The 16110-nt window shown below is 45.5% G+C and overlaps 1 protein-coding gene across 1 annotated transcript in view; it reads left to right on the plus strand.

The window, feature by feature from the left end:
* Positions 1-5691: 5691 nt before the first annotated feature.
* Positions 5692-16110, plus strand: part of LOC137347042 (synaptotagmin-like protein 1) — a 72056-nt gene continuing 61637 nt past the window's right edge. Inside the window, exons 1-3 of the mRNA XM_068011047.1 lie at positions 5692-5836; positions 12264-12655; positions 15417-15565. Coding sequence (XP_067867148.1) covers positions 12528-12655; positions 15417-15565 — 277 coding nt within the window. The 5' untranslated portion in view covers positions 5692-5836; positions 12264-12527. The remainder of the gene's footprint in view (positions 5837-12263; positions 12656-15416; positions 15566-16110) is intronic.

Raw genomic sequence — 16110 nt, forward strand, 5'->3', positions numbered from 1 at the left:
TTCAAGGGAAAAATGGTTGGCCACTAGCCTTAGGAGTTCAGACTTTCTAGCCTTGCCACATATAATGATCCCACACTGCTCAGCCATTTTCCTCAACTCCCCCATAGACAGTGCTTTTAACTTATCCCCAGTTACTTCAGCCTGGCTTGGAGAGCTACTAGGTTCAGTTGTAGACATATTAGTATTCAATCACACATGATCACAAGAAAACCTGCAATAATCTTGCTCTTTTTTTATGATTGGGAACAATTTGGCTTCCTTCCCCCTTCCAATTTTTCTCATTTGTCTGTGGGTCAATTCCGGATGCTAGCACCCAAATTTCTGTTACAACCAGGTAAGAAAGAGGTCTAGGGTTCCCTTTTAGTCTTCACCTGGTCTTACTGTAGCAGGGTTTTATTTTAAATACACTGTTTTTAGCTCCCCCTTGGTGAATCCTTGTTCACCGCTTTCCAATTATAAGACAAGGAAACCAGCACAACAGGTTTTCTTAGGTTTAAAGAAGAAAAGTGAAATTTTATTAAACTTAAACTCTCATTCAGTTAATGACTACGGATACACGACGCGCCCACGCTAGCATGCATACGCGATACACACATGCAGATAGGGACAGAGAGAGCAGAAGAAAAATAAAGTGGAAAGGTTTCAGGCAATATCTGAAGAGCTGTTATGGTTCTTCGAGCCCACTGCAGAGTCCTTGATTGTAGGTAGATCTTGCTTTTTGTTGGGGCCCAGTATTCTTCTTAAACCTTGTTCACTGTAGGAGACTTTCCTCTCTTGGGGTTCATCTGTCTTAAGTGGATTCAGTTCCGTGAGAAAGAGATGGGAGCAGACAGGAATGGAGGTCTGCTTCAGTCCAGGAGCATTCTGCCTTCCGCAGGCTCTCAGTTCAAACTGTACAATTCAGAAACCCTCAGGTTGCCAAGCAGGTTAGTCATGTGACTAACTGGTCTGACCATGTCTTGGCCCTGTGTATTGTGTGTGTCAGGGAATGGTCCTTTGTCTACAAACACTGTCTGTTAACATGCAAAAGGGCCTGGCAACCCCTGGTAACAGGCCTTCTCTTCTTCCCAGCAACAATTTTACATTTAATGTCCATGTGACAAAATTAACATGCCTCATTTTTGGCAGATGGGGGCCTGCATGACATAAGGCACAAGCACGGGCATGCCATGTGTGTGCTGGAAGCATGCTGTGGGCAGATTGTGATGTCAAATGGCCTCTAATGCTGAAATGGCACACAATCTGCCATTTTCGACCACACAAGTCAAGTTAATATCCTGTCTTAAGCACTCCCAGCTGAACATGCATTTAGCTGCACAAGGGACTCCCCCGCCCCACCCTCCCATTAATGTTATTTAAAGGGCTAACCATCCAACTGCCAGGTGAGATGCTTTTGACTTATATTTGCTGGTGCAGAGTTAGTGGAAGTACCATGTTCTGTGTTACTGGAGGAATTTTACAAACTTTTTCAATTTGCAAGGGAGTGGTGGTGGATCTTGACAAGGAGGTCAGAGGAGTTCATTGGCCTGTCCGGAGAAAGTCTGCTTCAGTAATGGAGGCTGTAGTTGTAGTCCTTCTTGGGTTGCAGCATGATTTGTCCTACCAGCAAAAATCATTCAGGACCAGCTCTCCTACCTCCACTTCAGCTCGGAGCAGTGTCTGAGGCACCTACATTTCACCAAGGAGGTGGTCACTAAACTACAACCAACAACCCGACCTGCAACTCACAGCAGGGTGAGTATGGCGCTGTAGGGCAAATCATGCTGCAACCCAAGAAGGACTACAACTATAGCCCCCATTACTGAAGCAGACCTTCTCCTGACAGGCCAATAAACTCCTCTGACCTCCTTGTCAAGATCCACCACCACTCCCTTGAAAATCAAAAAGGTTTGTAAAATTCCTCCAATAACACAGAACACTGTATTTCCACTAACTCTGCACCAGCAAATATAAGTTCCACCAGCCTTGCTGTAGCCTCTGGGGTAGCATTGCGTAGCAGCACTAGGCCAGGCAAAGTCACCTTCAAGATAGGCATTAAGGGAATGCACTAGGGTGAATAGTTCAGTTTTGTGCAGGTAAAGTGTTGTTGGGTAATATTGTTCTCACAGAATCACAAAATTGTTACAGCGCAGAAGACCATTCAGCCCATCGTATTTGCATCAGCTCTCCGAAAGAGCAATTCACTTAGTTATGGAATTTTTTTTTGTTAATGGCTTTTATTTCAGGATTTTGGCCAGAAGGACACTGTGATAGTACAGAGCAGATGGATTGAAAAGTGGGGAATTGTGGAACAACTGCGATGAAAGGATGACATCTTAGGGGAACTGGCGTCTCAGTATTCGCTCATGGACAGCTCATCTGGAGTGAAGTGTTCCTGAATCCCTCCTCCATTCCTCTTCCTGCCAAGTTGGCCTCCATATGCCTGGTGGTAAGGGCTGTACCCTCATGATAGCAAGGTTATGGAGGACGCAGCAGATCACCACAAACTTGGAAACATGCTCCGGTGAGTATTGGAGGGCTACTGCCAAGTGGTCCAGGCAGCAGAACCATTACTTCAGCACACCAATGACTTGCTCCATGACGTTACTGGTGCTTCAGACACTGCTCCTGGCTGAAGTGGAGGTAGGAGAGGTGCTCCTGAATGATCTTTGTATCATTCACTGGGGAAGACTGCAGATGGCTTTGCAGAACAACCTTGAGCAGCTCTGGGCCTTGTGGACCTGGCTTCGGACTGCACTACCCCGCATACGTGACAGCAGTCTGGGCTGACTGGCTGAGAGGAACAGCAAGGGCACTAGCAGAGTGGTAGTGGTGGGAGTACGAATGCTGTCATTCCTGAGAGACGACAGAACGTCTGTGCTCCATGGAGCCACTGACGCACTCCCCCAAGGCAGCGCCTAAGAAATCCTAGTAATCTGTTGGAAGAGAGATTGCTGGCCTATGTGACACCCTGCAAGCCCCTTTGAACATTGTAATCCACAGCCATGATGACAGCAGACCAAGCTTACAATGGCAGCAAGCTGACCTGCTGTGAAAGCCTGCATGCCTGTTTGAGCACTGGTATCCACAGCAATGATGGCAGCAGTCTGAGTCTGCATGGCAACAAACACGGCTCTGATGACCTCAGTCTGAGCTTCCACTGCAGAACTTGAGACATTGGGTGGCTTCCTGTGCGACAATGGAAACTAAGACATCGGCCACTGGAGGCTGCATCATGGGTGGGACTGCAAGTGCTGTCATGGAGTTGGCCACCAGTTCCATGCTGGAAAGGGTGGGTTTCAAGCTTTGTGCGAAGCCTGTGCTAAATGGAAGCCAGACTCCTCCATGTCCCTTGACGGTGACAACAGGTCTATGGCACACTTGTTAATGCACCAAGCATCTTGGTGTGCATGCCCATCAATGTTCTTCTGTACGTCATGCCATTGAACTCCCCGTCCGAGTTCTCTGCAGCAAAACTCATCTGTGACCTCGCCCCCGATAAGATGGCAGACAAACTATGCTTTCCCTCTCGTCTGGCTGTAACCCACTCGGGCCCAATGGCTCACCATATGCTGATCCCTACTCTAAACTGCCCTCTGAAGTTCGTACAGTGTCAGTATCTGAGCTGGTGACTGTGAATGTCAGATCAAGTGACTGTGCTTCTTCATCAGAGGTCTGATATAGCTCTCGTTCATGAGGAAGCTGCACTGGCTGGCCACGGAGAAGTTCTTGGGAATCTGAAAGCAAAAATACAGAAGGGGGGAGTTGGGGTGAGGGAAGCAGACTGGGGTGGAAAGCAAGAGGTCCATGGTCACACCATCTGCAGCTTGCACTTCATGCCAGATAGGAGGGTGAGGTGGAATTTGAGAAGAGGCATTAGGCAGGAAAATACCATCATCTTGAATGTTCTCGATGACACCAAATGCAGTGGCCTCAGTAACAGCCGACCCCTTGATGTAGAGCACCGACTCCTCCAGACAGCTCAGTAGATGCAGGTGTGCCTGTCCCCCACCAGTTCTCTGCTGCTCCCTGCGGTTATGGGCCTCTGTGTCCTGGAAGAGAAAGGGAAGACTGTCATGAGTGTGTTGCAATGTATTTGGGTGATGTGCCTGCCATAACTGAAGGTATATGGAAGCAGCGAGAAGTGGGTATGAGGCTGAGAGCATTGGTACATGTGTGAGGGTAGGAAAGAATACCTGAAAGTTAGGCATGAGTCCTGATTGCTGACGAGTGAGACGTTGATGGACTGTGGACAGGAGAAGTCATGTGAAGAAGCATTCACTGATCTTGACCCACTCGGGTGAGGTCATTGAACTTTATCCTTAAGGTCAGACTCCATGAATTGACTTCCATGGCCACCTGCTCCTATTCCCTTCTCAGGGTGTGCCTTGAAGGCCTCCTGGCCCCTGTAGCAACATGCATCGTTCCTGCTTTCCACTTCTATCACTAATGCCTCAGTGCTGCATCAGAAAACCTGGGAACCATCTCCCTTGCCTGTTGCTCCAATTGCTGTGCTTTCCCTTCTAGCAAAGTGTTTCAGAGACAGTTGCAGTATCTCCTGTTGCATGAGTGTAGCTGCATTTTTTTAAAGAAGGATTGTACTAATTTAAGTCTAACTGTGCCACACATGCTGCTGGGCAACCTGTTGAGTGTGCAGCCAGTCAGCTGTGCATTCCGGGCTAGGCTGCACATTAAAATCATTTTGATGAGGAGACAGCATGACGTTTGCGTGTTGCCTGCCTCAACTAGACCGGGCACAGGGTCATCACTATTCCTGTGCCCGAAAATGGACCTTTTCTAATTTATCCCCCAGAGAGCTATATATCTAAGTTTGGTGACAACACCAAGTTAGGTGGCGTAGTAAATAGTGCAGATGGGAGCAGAAAGTTGCTAAGGGACATTGATAGATTAAGTGAGTGGGCAAAATTGGAGAAGATGGAGTTCAATGTAGGATAGTATGAGGTTATCCACTTTGAACGAAAGAAAGATGGATCAGAGTATTTTCTAAATGGCAAGAAGCTAGGGATTGTGGATGAGCAGAAAGATTTAGGAGTCCAAGCACAGAAATCACTAAAAGCTGTTGGACAGGTACAAAAAATAACATGGAATGTTGGTCTTTATCTCAAAGGAACTGAAATACAAAGGGGGAGAATTTATATAAAGCCCTGGAGTACTGTGTTCCGTTCTGGGCACAACATTGCAGGAAGGATATATTGGCCTTGGTGGGCATGCAGTGCAGGCTCACCAGAACTGAAAGAGTTAAATCATGAGGACAGTTTGCATGGATTAGGTTTGTATTCTCTGGAATACAGAAAATGAAGGGGTGATTTAATTGAAGTGTTTAGTAATGATTGATAAGGTAGATAGAAACTATTTTCTTTGGTGTAGGAGTCCAGAACAACAGGATATAGGCTTAATATTAGAGTTAAATGGTTCAGGGGTGATGTCAGAAGCACTGCAGACAAAGGTTAGTGGAAATCTGGAACTCTTTCCCCAAGTAGGTGTTAATGCAACATTGGTTGAAAATTTCAAAACTGAGATCGATAAGAGTTTCTTTAGGAAAGCACACAAAGGTTATTCAGGAACCACGGCAGCTAAGTTGTGCCTGTGTATCACAAGCTGAAGTAGTATTTAAAACTCATTCCATATTAGACAGAAATCCAGTCCTGTTTTTCTCTCTACACTCTGTGGTTAGATTTCCTATCTATGGTGTCACAATCTGACTGTGCTAATGCAAACTCAAAACCACTCAACTTTCACAATTGTACACCTACTGGCTTGTTTTGGGGCCTTACTCCTCTGCTGATCCTAGGACCTTTTCTTCCCATGAGTTAAGCAATTCATCTAAATTGATCAGGTAAATGTCATTGTTAAAATAAGCAAGCTCACCTGAGCACTCACCCAATGCTGATCTTTGCAGCGAGCTCTGGTCACACCACTTCAGTTGATTGAAGGCCTCCAGCTGTCTCAATGGGTTAAGGAGTTTATTAGGCCTCGTGAGCTGATTAACTCTGATAGTTTGTTAAAAACATTGTTTAAGTGTCTGGGAGGGGCAAGAAAAACTTCAGCAAAGGAACAGGCCAAGTTGATAGTGTCTGCATTTTACATTAGCCACAGATTGCTAGATTAAGTTGCAAGAATTAGACAGTGCAACTGTGAGGAGCACAGAATGTGAGTGCCACTCTAAGTGTGAAAGTTAGAGAGAATTGTTAGTGACAGTTAATGTGTGTTAGGCTAAGAGAATATTGATGTGAATGCGATCAGCTGCATGGCATGAGTGTGTGTTCTTGTTAATATGAGTGGGCAGTTGTTAATACATTGTGGTTTTGTGTGGGTACATGCTCATGAGAGTTCAAATGTATTGTGTGTGCATAAGTTAGTAGATGGCTTTGGAGTGTGTTAGTGGATATGTTAGTTTGTGAGGCTGTTAGTGAGTGTGCGTTTGTCAGGGGTAGGGGGTATGACTAAGAGTGTGTTGGTAGGTGTATGTTAGGGAGTGGGATCAATTGCTAATGAGAGGTTCCATAGCAGTATTTCACTATGTAAGGGGTAGCACAAGAGAGATGTACTATATTGATTTGAGAATAGTAAAGTTTATATTGCTCTTTATAAGTACTGTTCATATGGTGTTTAACGATAAATAAAGTCATCTGTTCATAAACTGAGCTGCAGTCTGTTGGAGTAAATGTTCATTGATCCACTGAAGGGAAGAGAATCACAACATGGCGTATGATATATTGCAGTAAACTAGAGTACAGCAGTAAGGTTCTCTATCTTGATGTCTGGGTCTTGCCACATTGACCAAAGAATGTGCAGCTAAAGGCACTCTTGTTTATGGAGGTTGTAAAGTCACCTGACAGGAGTGGTAACTTATACTGAACACCACCATAAAACCCCCAAAAACATAGAGTGGTGGTAACTTGGTGGGATGAATTATCCCTCCAATCAAAAGGCTATTTTATATTTAAAATTCAAAGGAAATTGAACAGTGGTTAAAAAGCAGTGAAGCCAAAATTCATGAGTGTTCAAAATTGGATATATCAGAGGCCTGAGGACCTCATTATTGTGCGGTGAGCTGCGGGCACCAATTATGTACCCTGACACTGCCCACTGGACTGGGCTCTTCAAATTCTGATCAACTGAGACACTGAATCATAGAATGATTACAGCACAGATGGAAGCCATTTGGTCCATCATGTCTATGCTGACTCTCTGCAAGAGCAACCCACTCCCTTGCCCTTTCCCCGTAGCCCTGCCATTTTTTTGTTTCTGTTCCAGCACTTATCCAATTCCCTTTTGAAAGCCATGATTGTATCTGCCTCCACTATGTTCTCAGGCAGTGCATTCCGGAACCTAACCACTCGCTGCCCAAAAAAGTTCTTCATATTGCTGTTGGTTCTTTTGCCAGCCAATCAGCTTAAATGGGTTAGATCTTGACCCTTCTGCCAATGGGAACAGTGTCTCCCTATCTACACCCCTCCTGATTTTGAACACCTGTCAAATCTCCTCTCAACCTTTTCTTTAAGGAGAACAACCCCATTTTTTTCCAATCTATCCATGTAACTGAAGTCCCTCATCCTTGGAACCACTCCTGTAAATCTTTTCTGCATCTCCTCTAAAACCTTCACATCCTTCCTAAAGTTTGGCGCTGAAAATTGGACACGGTACTCCATTAGCCAAGGCATGTGGGTGAATCAGAAGCAAGGGTGTGGGAGGTAAACAAAAGGGGGTCAAGCACGGGGCACTACAAGTCCTCCTGGCTTCACATTCGGGTAAGTTTAAAAAAAAACTTGGTTCTTTTTCTGTGGCCTCCACTGTTGGTTAGGGGACTATATCGGTCGGAGCACCTGCAATGCAAATTTTGACTAGAATAGATACAGGAACCTCATTATTGAACTGAGGCTTGATTTTTATTTCAGGTGGCCAGAAGGCACATGTATAAATCGGGTTCTGGTTGTCCCACTGCTAAATTTGTCATTGTTTTGAGTTTAATAAAAGGTGCAAACTATATTGAACTTGGTTGCCAGTTTATTTCTAAATGGAAGACAAACTGAACAGCTAGAGTTGGCTCAATTGGCTATAGAGTAAAAGACTAGGAACGTACAAACCAGTTTTAAAAAAAGCTTCTCCCCATGCCTCTCTTTTCTGAATTTGCCACCATTATTTTCTCTCTCAATCTCATCTGGCACATAAACTTGCCACTCACCGCCTTGGCTAATTCCTTCAACATAGCCATTGCTCACAGATGATGCTATCTCTAACCAATTCTTGGTCTTCCTCACCACCCATGTGTTACCCTCTACCAATTTCACTACTTTTTCCATCTTCCCATAGGAAATTTTCTTTTTCATACAGCCACACTCTTTAATTCTTGAATCCTGCACCTCTGGCTCTCCACGCTTCATGACATCTCTGCAGTTGTTGAATTGCTTAAACACTCTCTTACCTCTATCTTATTACTCTTTGAGGGTTGCAAACTTAAGTATACTGGTATGCAACTGGCTTAGACCAGATCTTGACCACATCAAATACTACTGTGCTTTCCTCTATGAAACCACCACTACAGGATCAGCATGGAGGCCAACCCTAAGCAGCTTATTCCTATATCCAACTATCTTAAATATTTTTCCCCTCTCACCTTACTTAATCCTCTTTCCCCTCATCTGACACCCCTTTCCTCTTGCCTCGCATGAAACTTCCCCACCCCCACCTTAAACCTCTCTTCCCCACCCCCACCTTAAACCTCTCTTCCCCACCCCCACCTTAAACCTCTCTTCCCCACCCCCACCTTAAACCTCTCTTCCCCACCCCCACCTTAAACCTCTCTTCCCCACCCCCACCTTAAACCTCTCTTCCCCACCCCCACCTTAAACCTCTCTTCCCCACCCCCACCTTAAACCTCTCTTCCCCACCCCCACCTTAAACCTCTCTTCCCCACCCCCACCTTAAACCTCTCTTCCCCACCCCCACCTTAAACCTCTCTTCCCCACCCCCTTGCCTTAAACCTCTCTTCCCCACCCCCTTGCCTTAAACCTCTCTTCCCCACCCCCTTACCTTAAACCTCTCTTTCCCCCCCCTTGCCTTAAACCTCTCTTTCCCCCCCCCTTGCCTTAAACCTCTCTTTCCCCCCCCCCCCTTGCCTTAAACCTCTTTCTCCCCCCCCCCCTTGCCTTAAACCTCTTTCCCCCCCCCCTTGCCTTAAACCTCTTTCCCCCCCCCCCTTGCCTTAAACCTCTTTCCCCCCCCCCCCTTGCCTTAAACCTCTTTCCCCCCCCCCCTTGCCTTAAACCTCTTTCCCCCCCCCCCTTGCCTTAAACCTCTTTCCCCCCCCCCCCTTGCCTTAAACCTCTTTTCCTCCCCCCCTTGCCTTAAACCTCTTTTCCTCCCCCCCTTGCCTTAAACCTCTTTTCCCCCCCCCCTTGCCTTAAACCTCTTTTCCCCCCCCCCTTGCCTTAAACCTCTTTTCCCCCCCCCCCTTGCCTTAAACCTCTTTTCCCCCCCCCCCTTGCCTTAAACCTCTTTTCCCCCCCCCTTGCCTTAAACCTCTTTTCCCCCCCCCTTGCCTTAAACCTCTTTTCCCCCCCCCCTTGCCTTAAACCTCTTTCCCCCCCCCCTTGCCTTAAACCTCTTTTCCCCCTCCCCCCCCCGCCTTAAACCTCTTTTCCCCCTCCCCCCCCGCCTTAAACCTCTTTTCCCTCCCCCCCCGCCTTAAACCTCTTTTCCCTCCCCCCCCGCCTTAAACCTCTTTTCCCTCCCCCCCCGCCTTAAACCTCTTTTCCCCCTCCCCCCCGCCTTAAACCTCTTTTCCCCCTCCCCCCCGCCTTAAACCTCTTTTCCCCCTCCCCCCCCGCCTTAAACCTCTTTTCCCCCTCCCCCCCGCCTTAAACCTCTTTTCCCCCTCCCCCCCCCGCCTTAAACCTCTTTTCCCCCTCCCCCCCCGCCTTAAACCTCTTTTCCCCCTCCCCCCCAGCCTTAAACCTCTTTTCCCCCTCCCCCCCCGCCTTAAACCTCTTTTCCCCCTCCCCCCCGCCTTAAACCTCTTTTCCCCCTCCCCCCCCGCCTTAAACCTCTTTTCCCCCTCCCCCCCCGCCTTAAACCTCTTTTCCCCCTCCCCCCCCGCCTTAAACCTCTTTTCCCCCTCCCCACCTCGCCTTAAACCCCTCATTCCCCCCCCACCTCGCCTTAAACCCCTCATTCCCCCCCCCCACCTCGCCTTAAACCCCTCAATCCCCCCCACCTGGCCTTAAATCTCTCTTTCCCCCCCCCCCCAGCTTGTCTCAAACCTCTCTACCCTGCGTACTCTTGCCTTAAACCCCTCTTTCACTCACTTTGCCTTAAACCTCTTTCCCCCTGCCTTCCCCACCTCATGTTAGAAACTGTGCAAACTGATTATGGTTTTCTCTGTGACCAAAATTGAGACCATGCAGCTGTTCTGCTGAGTTTTCTCTTTGATTCCTCTCTTTTGGCCCTAATCTCCTCAGTTACTCACTCACTCTAGCCCTGAACCCTTGTCTCTCTTTTTCTTCCCCTCTCTTCCCTTGCCCTCTCCCAAGCTCATCTCATTCATGATGCCCATTGCCTGCTCATTTGATCTCACCCCCTCCCCATTTTCAGAGATACAGGCTGGCTTTGATCGAGTGGCTAGTCAATGTTGGGACGAGGGGATGGGCAGCAGTATGTGGGGCCGGACAGTGGCAAGAGGCTGGAGCCGGGCAGTTTTGGAATGTACATATTGTCCCATGACACTGTCCCCTCTCTTCAAAACTGCTGTCATCAACTTCTCCTCAAAAAAAACTCTCACTCCTCCATCATCACCAACTACTGCCCCATCTACATCCTCTCTGTCTTTGAACATGTCATGCCCTCCCAGCTTGGAGCCCAGAGCTCCTTCTTTGAATTTCTGACAGGCCAACCTCTGCTCTTCTCACCATCCTAAAATGGCCCTAATCAGTCATGAATTGTTTCATCAGCGACTGTGTTGCTCTTTCCGCCCACTGCTTCCCTTCCTCATCACACCCCCCTTCTTCTTCTTGCAGCATTGAAAGGCATGTCTGTTTTCAGTCTGTGATCACTGGAACTTGTAACGTTTGTGCATTTTGTGCATGTACAAACTATACCTGGCAGCAGTTAGGAGGGTGGGGTCTGAAGATGTACCATTGGCAGCAGCCTCACTTTGAAACCTTTGAGAAATCAAGTCAACATCCAGGAGAGTTTCCTGATCCTGATCCTTGAGCTCCTTTCAGGCCTTCTAACCACAGAAGTGTGTCTGCTGATGCTTAAGTCATTTCCCATGTTGCTGATGTGGTAATTGTAAATATTTATCCCAGTGATTGTGATGGGCCTTGGACTCCCAGCCTGTGCTAATCCTTGAGTTTTGTCCTAATACACTGCAGTGTAAAGGTGCTTCATGAATTCAAGTTATGATTGTTGACCAGACTAAAACAGTTTTTGTTGCTAAATCACTGATGTGTCAGAAACACTAGAGGAACATCAGGAACGAAAGTAACAGTAACACCAAACCATTAGGCTTGTATTCCCTTGAGTATAGGTGATTAAAGGGTGATCTAATTGAGGTGTTTTAAGAAGATTAAAGGATTTGATAGTGTAGGTAGAGAGAGGAACTATTTCCACAGGTGGGGGAGTCCAGAACAAGGAGTCTTAACCTTAAAAGCAGAGCTAAACCCAGGGCCGGGCAGTGGCAAGAGAAGGGGACAGGGTGAGGGACCGGTCAGCGTTGGGACAAGGGGATGGGCAGCAGCATGTGGGGCCAGACAGGGGCAGCACAAGCAGCTGGGCAGTTCTGGAATGTATATATTGTCTAATACACTGTGTTCCTGAGGAGAGGTACTGGAACATAGGACTTAGGAATAGGCCATTTGGCCCTTCGAGCCTGCTCCGCCATCCGATAAGATCATGGCTGATCTGGTTCTGGTCTCAGCTCCACTTTCCTGTCTGCCCTCCATAATCTTTGACTCCCTTGCCTATCAAAAATCTGTCTAACTCAGCCTTGAATAAATTCAATGACCCAGCCTCCACTGCTTTCTGGAGAAGAGAATTCTACAGACTAACAAGCTCTGAGAGAAAGAAAATCTCCTCATAACTTAAAAGGGAGACCTCTTCTTCTTAAACTGTGTTTAAACTGCAGATTACTACTCTACAGTAGTGTTTCAGCTGCAGAGCTGAGCTGTCACATTAGCTGCCCACATGGATTACTTTATCCCAAGGCAGAACATAAATCTGTCGATTGAGTAAAATCTCACAATTCTCTCTGTGTTTGCTTGCAGTGACTGTTGCCGGGACCAGCACTTAAAAAAAAATAATTGTGATCGATGGAGGTTGCTGCACTTTCATTCCTCAGAAATGGACAGCATTGGGATGGATGTCGCTTTATTGTTGGTCATGTGAGAAACGGAGCTTAATAGAAACATTTTCACTCGCCTGCAAGATGCTAAACTATTCAGCAAAACACTAAAGCATCATCACCACAAAGTCTAACTAAAGTCTGCTGGTGATCTCTTGAAGAATTGCCTGGCTTTGGACCTCTTGCCATGGAGTTAGAGTTCAACGTCGAGGAGCTGATTGACTTGAGTTTCCTAACAGATGAGGAGATGGATGTGATTGTACAAGTCCTTTACCGGGACACTGAGCTCCGTTTGTTGGAGGACCAGCGCATCAAGTGAGCAGAAGGAAATTTTACAGCCCATCTAAATTCGTTCAGAGATTCTGACAAATAGACTTGAATCATTATTCCACCTTTTCCAGCAATGAATCCACTTGATAACATATGACAGCTATTTTTCTGTGCAACTTAGTGCTCATTTGAGCAATGGCCTTTAGTGCTAGTTGTAAAACAATGAATTAATTAACTTTTAGCAGCAGAGTTATTGAAATAGCACAAATAACTTCAAGGATAGAAAAATGTGATCTTCTCCTTGGACTGTGTGAAATCACGTAGGCCACTTGTGCCTGAATGAAAATGGTTTCCTTAACCTCTGCCATGCTCAAAAATATCTAATGAATTTTAATAATAATGCATTTTGGGATTTTCAGGACCTTGTTACCGACTATTAAGAAGCTAAATAATGATTACAGGGGCTTTACAATGATTGGATGTCTCAATTAACCAATAACAATGAGGTATGCTGGTATTTTCAGTGATACAACCCAAGTAATAGCCAAGAGCAAGTGCTAAGTAGGACAAACTGCCAAGCATGACATGTGATCCATTGGCAAGTGTTTACTATGATCTGTGACTCATTATCACGTGTTGACTGTGCCCATTTAGCTAGCAAGACAGGTTATCCATTAACAAGTGGTAACCATTATCAATTACCAAGCGGGAACTAATATACCAATTACTAAACATCGTTCATGACCAATTACCAAATGGTAACCAGTGTCAAGCAATAACCATTAGCATTGTCAAAGAATTACAAGGTAGTAGCCATAACCCTTTACCAAACAATAACTTTGACCTATTACCAAGCATTAACCATTATCAATTACAAAGCAGCAACCATGAGCCATTATCAGATGGTTGCTATAGCCCATTATTTCTATCTTTTTATCAAAAGGTTTTCAATACACACAATTCAGATCCTGACCCGAAATTCTTTTTATTACTCATACTCTGCCCTAAAATTCAGAATCCAATTTACCCGCCTTTGAAAATTCCTTTAATACGCTTACCTAACAAAACAACTATTGATCTCTATTTTAAAAGCTCCAATTGACCCCCAGCCTCAAAAGCCTCTTGAAGGAGAGAGTTCCAGATTTTCACTACCCTTGTGTGAGCTAGTACTTCCTGATTTCACTCCTGAAAGGGCTACCTCTAATTTTAAGATTATAATACCTTGTTCTGAATTCCCCCACCAAAATAAATAGTTACTCTGCATCTCCCCTATTGAATCCTTCTGTCATATATGTATTAGATCACCCCTCAATCCTCTGTACTCAAGGGAATACAAGTCAAGTTTATGCAACCTGTCCTCATAATTTAACCCTTTTAGCCTTGGTATCATTGTGGTGAATCTGAACACCATATCCTACGATGTTAATATACCCTTCCTGAGATGAGGTGCCCAGAACTGAATGCAAAATTCTAAATGGAGTCTAACCAGAGCTTTATATAACTGTAACATAACTTCAACCCCTTTTGAGGTAAAGGCCAACATTCCATTAGCCTTTTTGATTATATTTGGTACTGTTCACTAGCTTTTAATGATTTCAGTTCTAAATCTCTTTGTTCCTCCATAGTTCCTAGTTGCTTGCTATTTAGAAAATACTCTGATTTATCTTCCTTGGGTTCAAAGTGGATGGCGGCGCAGTGGTTAGCACTTCAGCCTCACAGTTCCAGCGACCCTGGTTCAATTCTGGGTACTGCCTGTGTGGAGTTTGCAAGTTATCCCTGTGTCTGCGTGGGTTTCCTCCGGGTGCTCCGGTTTCCTCCCACATGCCAAAGACTTGCAGGTTGATAGGTTAATTGACCATTATAAATTGCCCCTAGTATAGGTAGGTGGTAGGGAAATATAGGGACAGGTGGGGATGTGGTAGGGATATGGGATTTGTGTAGGATTAGTATAAGTGGGTGGTTGATGGTCGGCACAGACTCGGTGGGCCGAAGGGCCTGTTTCAGTGCTGTATCTCTAAACCTCACATTTCCCACATTGAATTCCATCTGCCCCAGTTTTGCCCACTCACTTTTTTTCTTCGCTTCATGGGATGTGGGTATTGCTGGCAAGGCCAGCATTTGTTGCCCATCACTAATTTCCCTTGAGAGGGTGGTGGTGAGCTGCCTTCTTGAACCGCTGCAGTCCATCTGGCGCGGATAGGGAGGGAGTTCCAGCATTTTGATCCAGCGACAGTGAAGGAACGGCGATATATTTCCAAGTCAGGATGGTGCGTGGCTTTGAGGGAAACTTGCAGATGGTGGTGTTCTCACTTAATTTGTCTGTGTCCTTTTGTAACTTCCAACTCCCATGTTTCTCTTAACTTTGTGTTGTCATACTTATGCTGCAAATTTCCACAGAGCTGCTCCTGCTCTATCACCATAATCTCACTGGGATTGTAGCGGAAATCCTGTTTATTTGCCAATGGGGTGACCGCTGTACTTCTAGCAGCTTTGAGGAAATTCAATAATATCTCACACAGTGCAGCACCCAGGTAATCTGATAAAGAGACCTTCATTAGTCTTGGATTGGATTCCAAAATTCTATTAGTGAAAGGAGTAGTTTATCCAGCAGAGTGAATTGGTAAAAAAAAAATCATAGCCCAAATATTTAATTCCTCCACATTCTACAATTTGTTTAGAACTTGAGGATGATGATCTTTAAGCTGAATTCATTAATGATTATGGATAGGGTATGGCCATATCTGCTCCTATTGACACTTCAGCCCCATGTTACTGTCCCTAAGCTGCTTCTCTTGTGCGTTCGCAGGAAGTTGCAACAATCGGTTTTCGATCCAGAACAGTTAAAGATTGCAACAGGAGATTGGTTCAAGGAAGTCCGAGCAAAGCGCCACACAGACAAACAGTTTGGATCAGATATTGTCCGTGCTTCTATTCGCAAGAAGAAAAGAACGAAAGGTAGATCTGAAATTTGTCGCAGGCTATTTCTACAGGAACAGAGAAGGCTAAGAGGAGATCTATTAGAAGATTTTAAAATTATAAATAGTTTTGACAGAGTAATTGGGGAAAGGTTATTTTGAAGGAGCTTCAATTCCTCTATGTCCTTTTCTAACTGCCTACTCTCAAGAGTAAGGAGAGAGGTTAGAAAAAAATGGCTTCACACAGCTCGTCAATGCTTGGGATGCTTTATCACAGGGACTGATTGAGGGAGGAGACTATTGCAGTTTTCAAGGACAGTTGGATAAATATTTGAAGCAGAAGATAATACAAAGGGAGCATAGACAGCAAGATTATTTCTGGCTTGTACCATCAAAAAGTCAGCCCTGACATGCTGGTTTAAATAGCCTCCTTCTATGCCGCAAACTTCTATGGTTCTCTCCTTTAGATTCATTTTCTTTGTTGCATTTCTTCCTGCTGTTGTTCAGCCGTGATTTTCTTTGCATTGTAGAAATTTCCTCCACTCCTTTTGACACATCAGGTCACTGATTGCTGCAAGGAATTAC

The sequence above is a fragment of the Heterodontus francisci genome, chromosome 31, assembly GCF_036365525.1.
Source record: "Heterodontus francisci isolate sHetFra1 chromosome 31, sHetFra1.hap1, whole genome shotgun sequence".
Classification (NCBI taxonomy): domain Eukaryota; kingdom Metazoa; phylum Chordata; class Chondrichthyes; order Heterodontiformes; family Heterodontidae; genus Heterodontus; species Heterodontus francisci.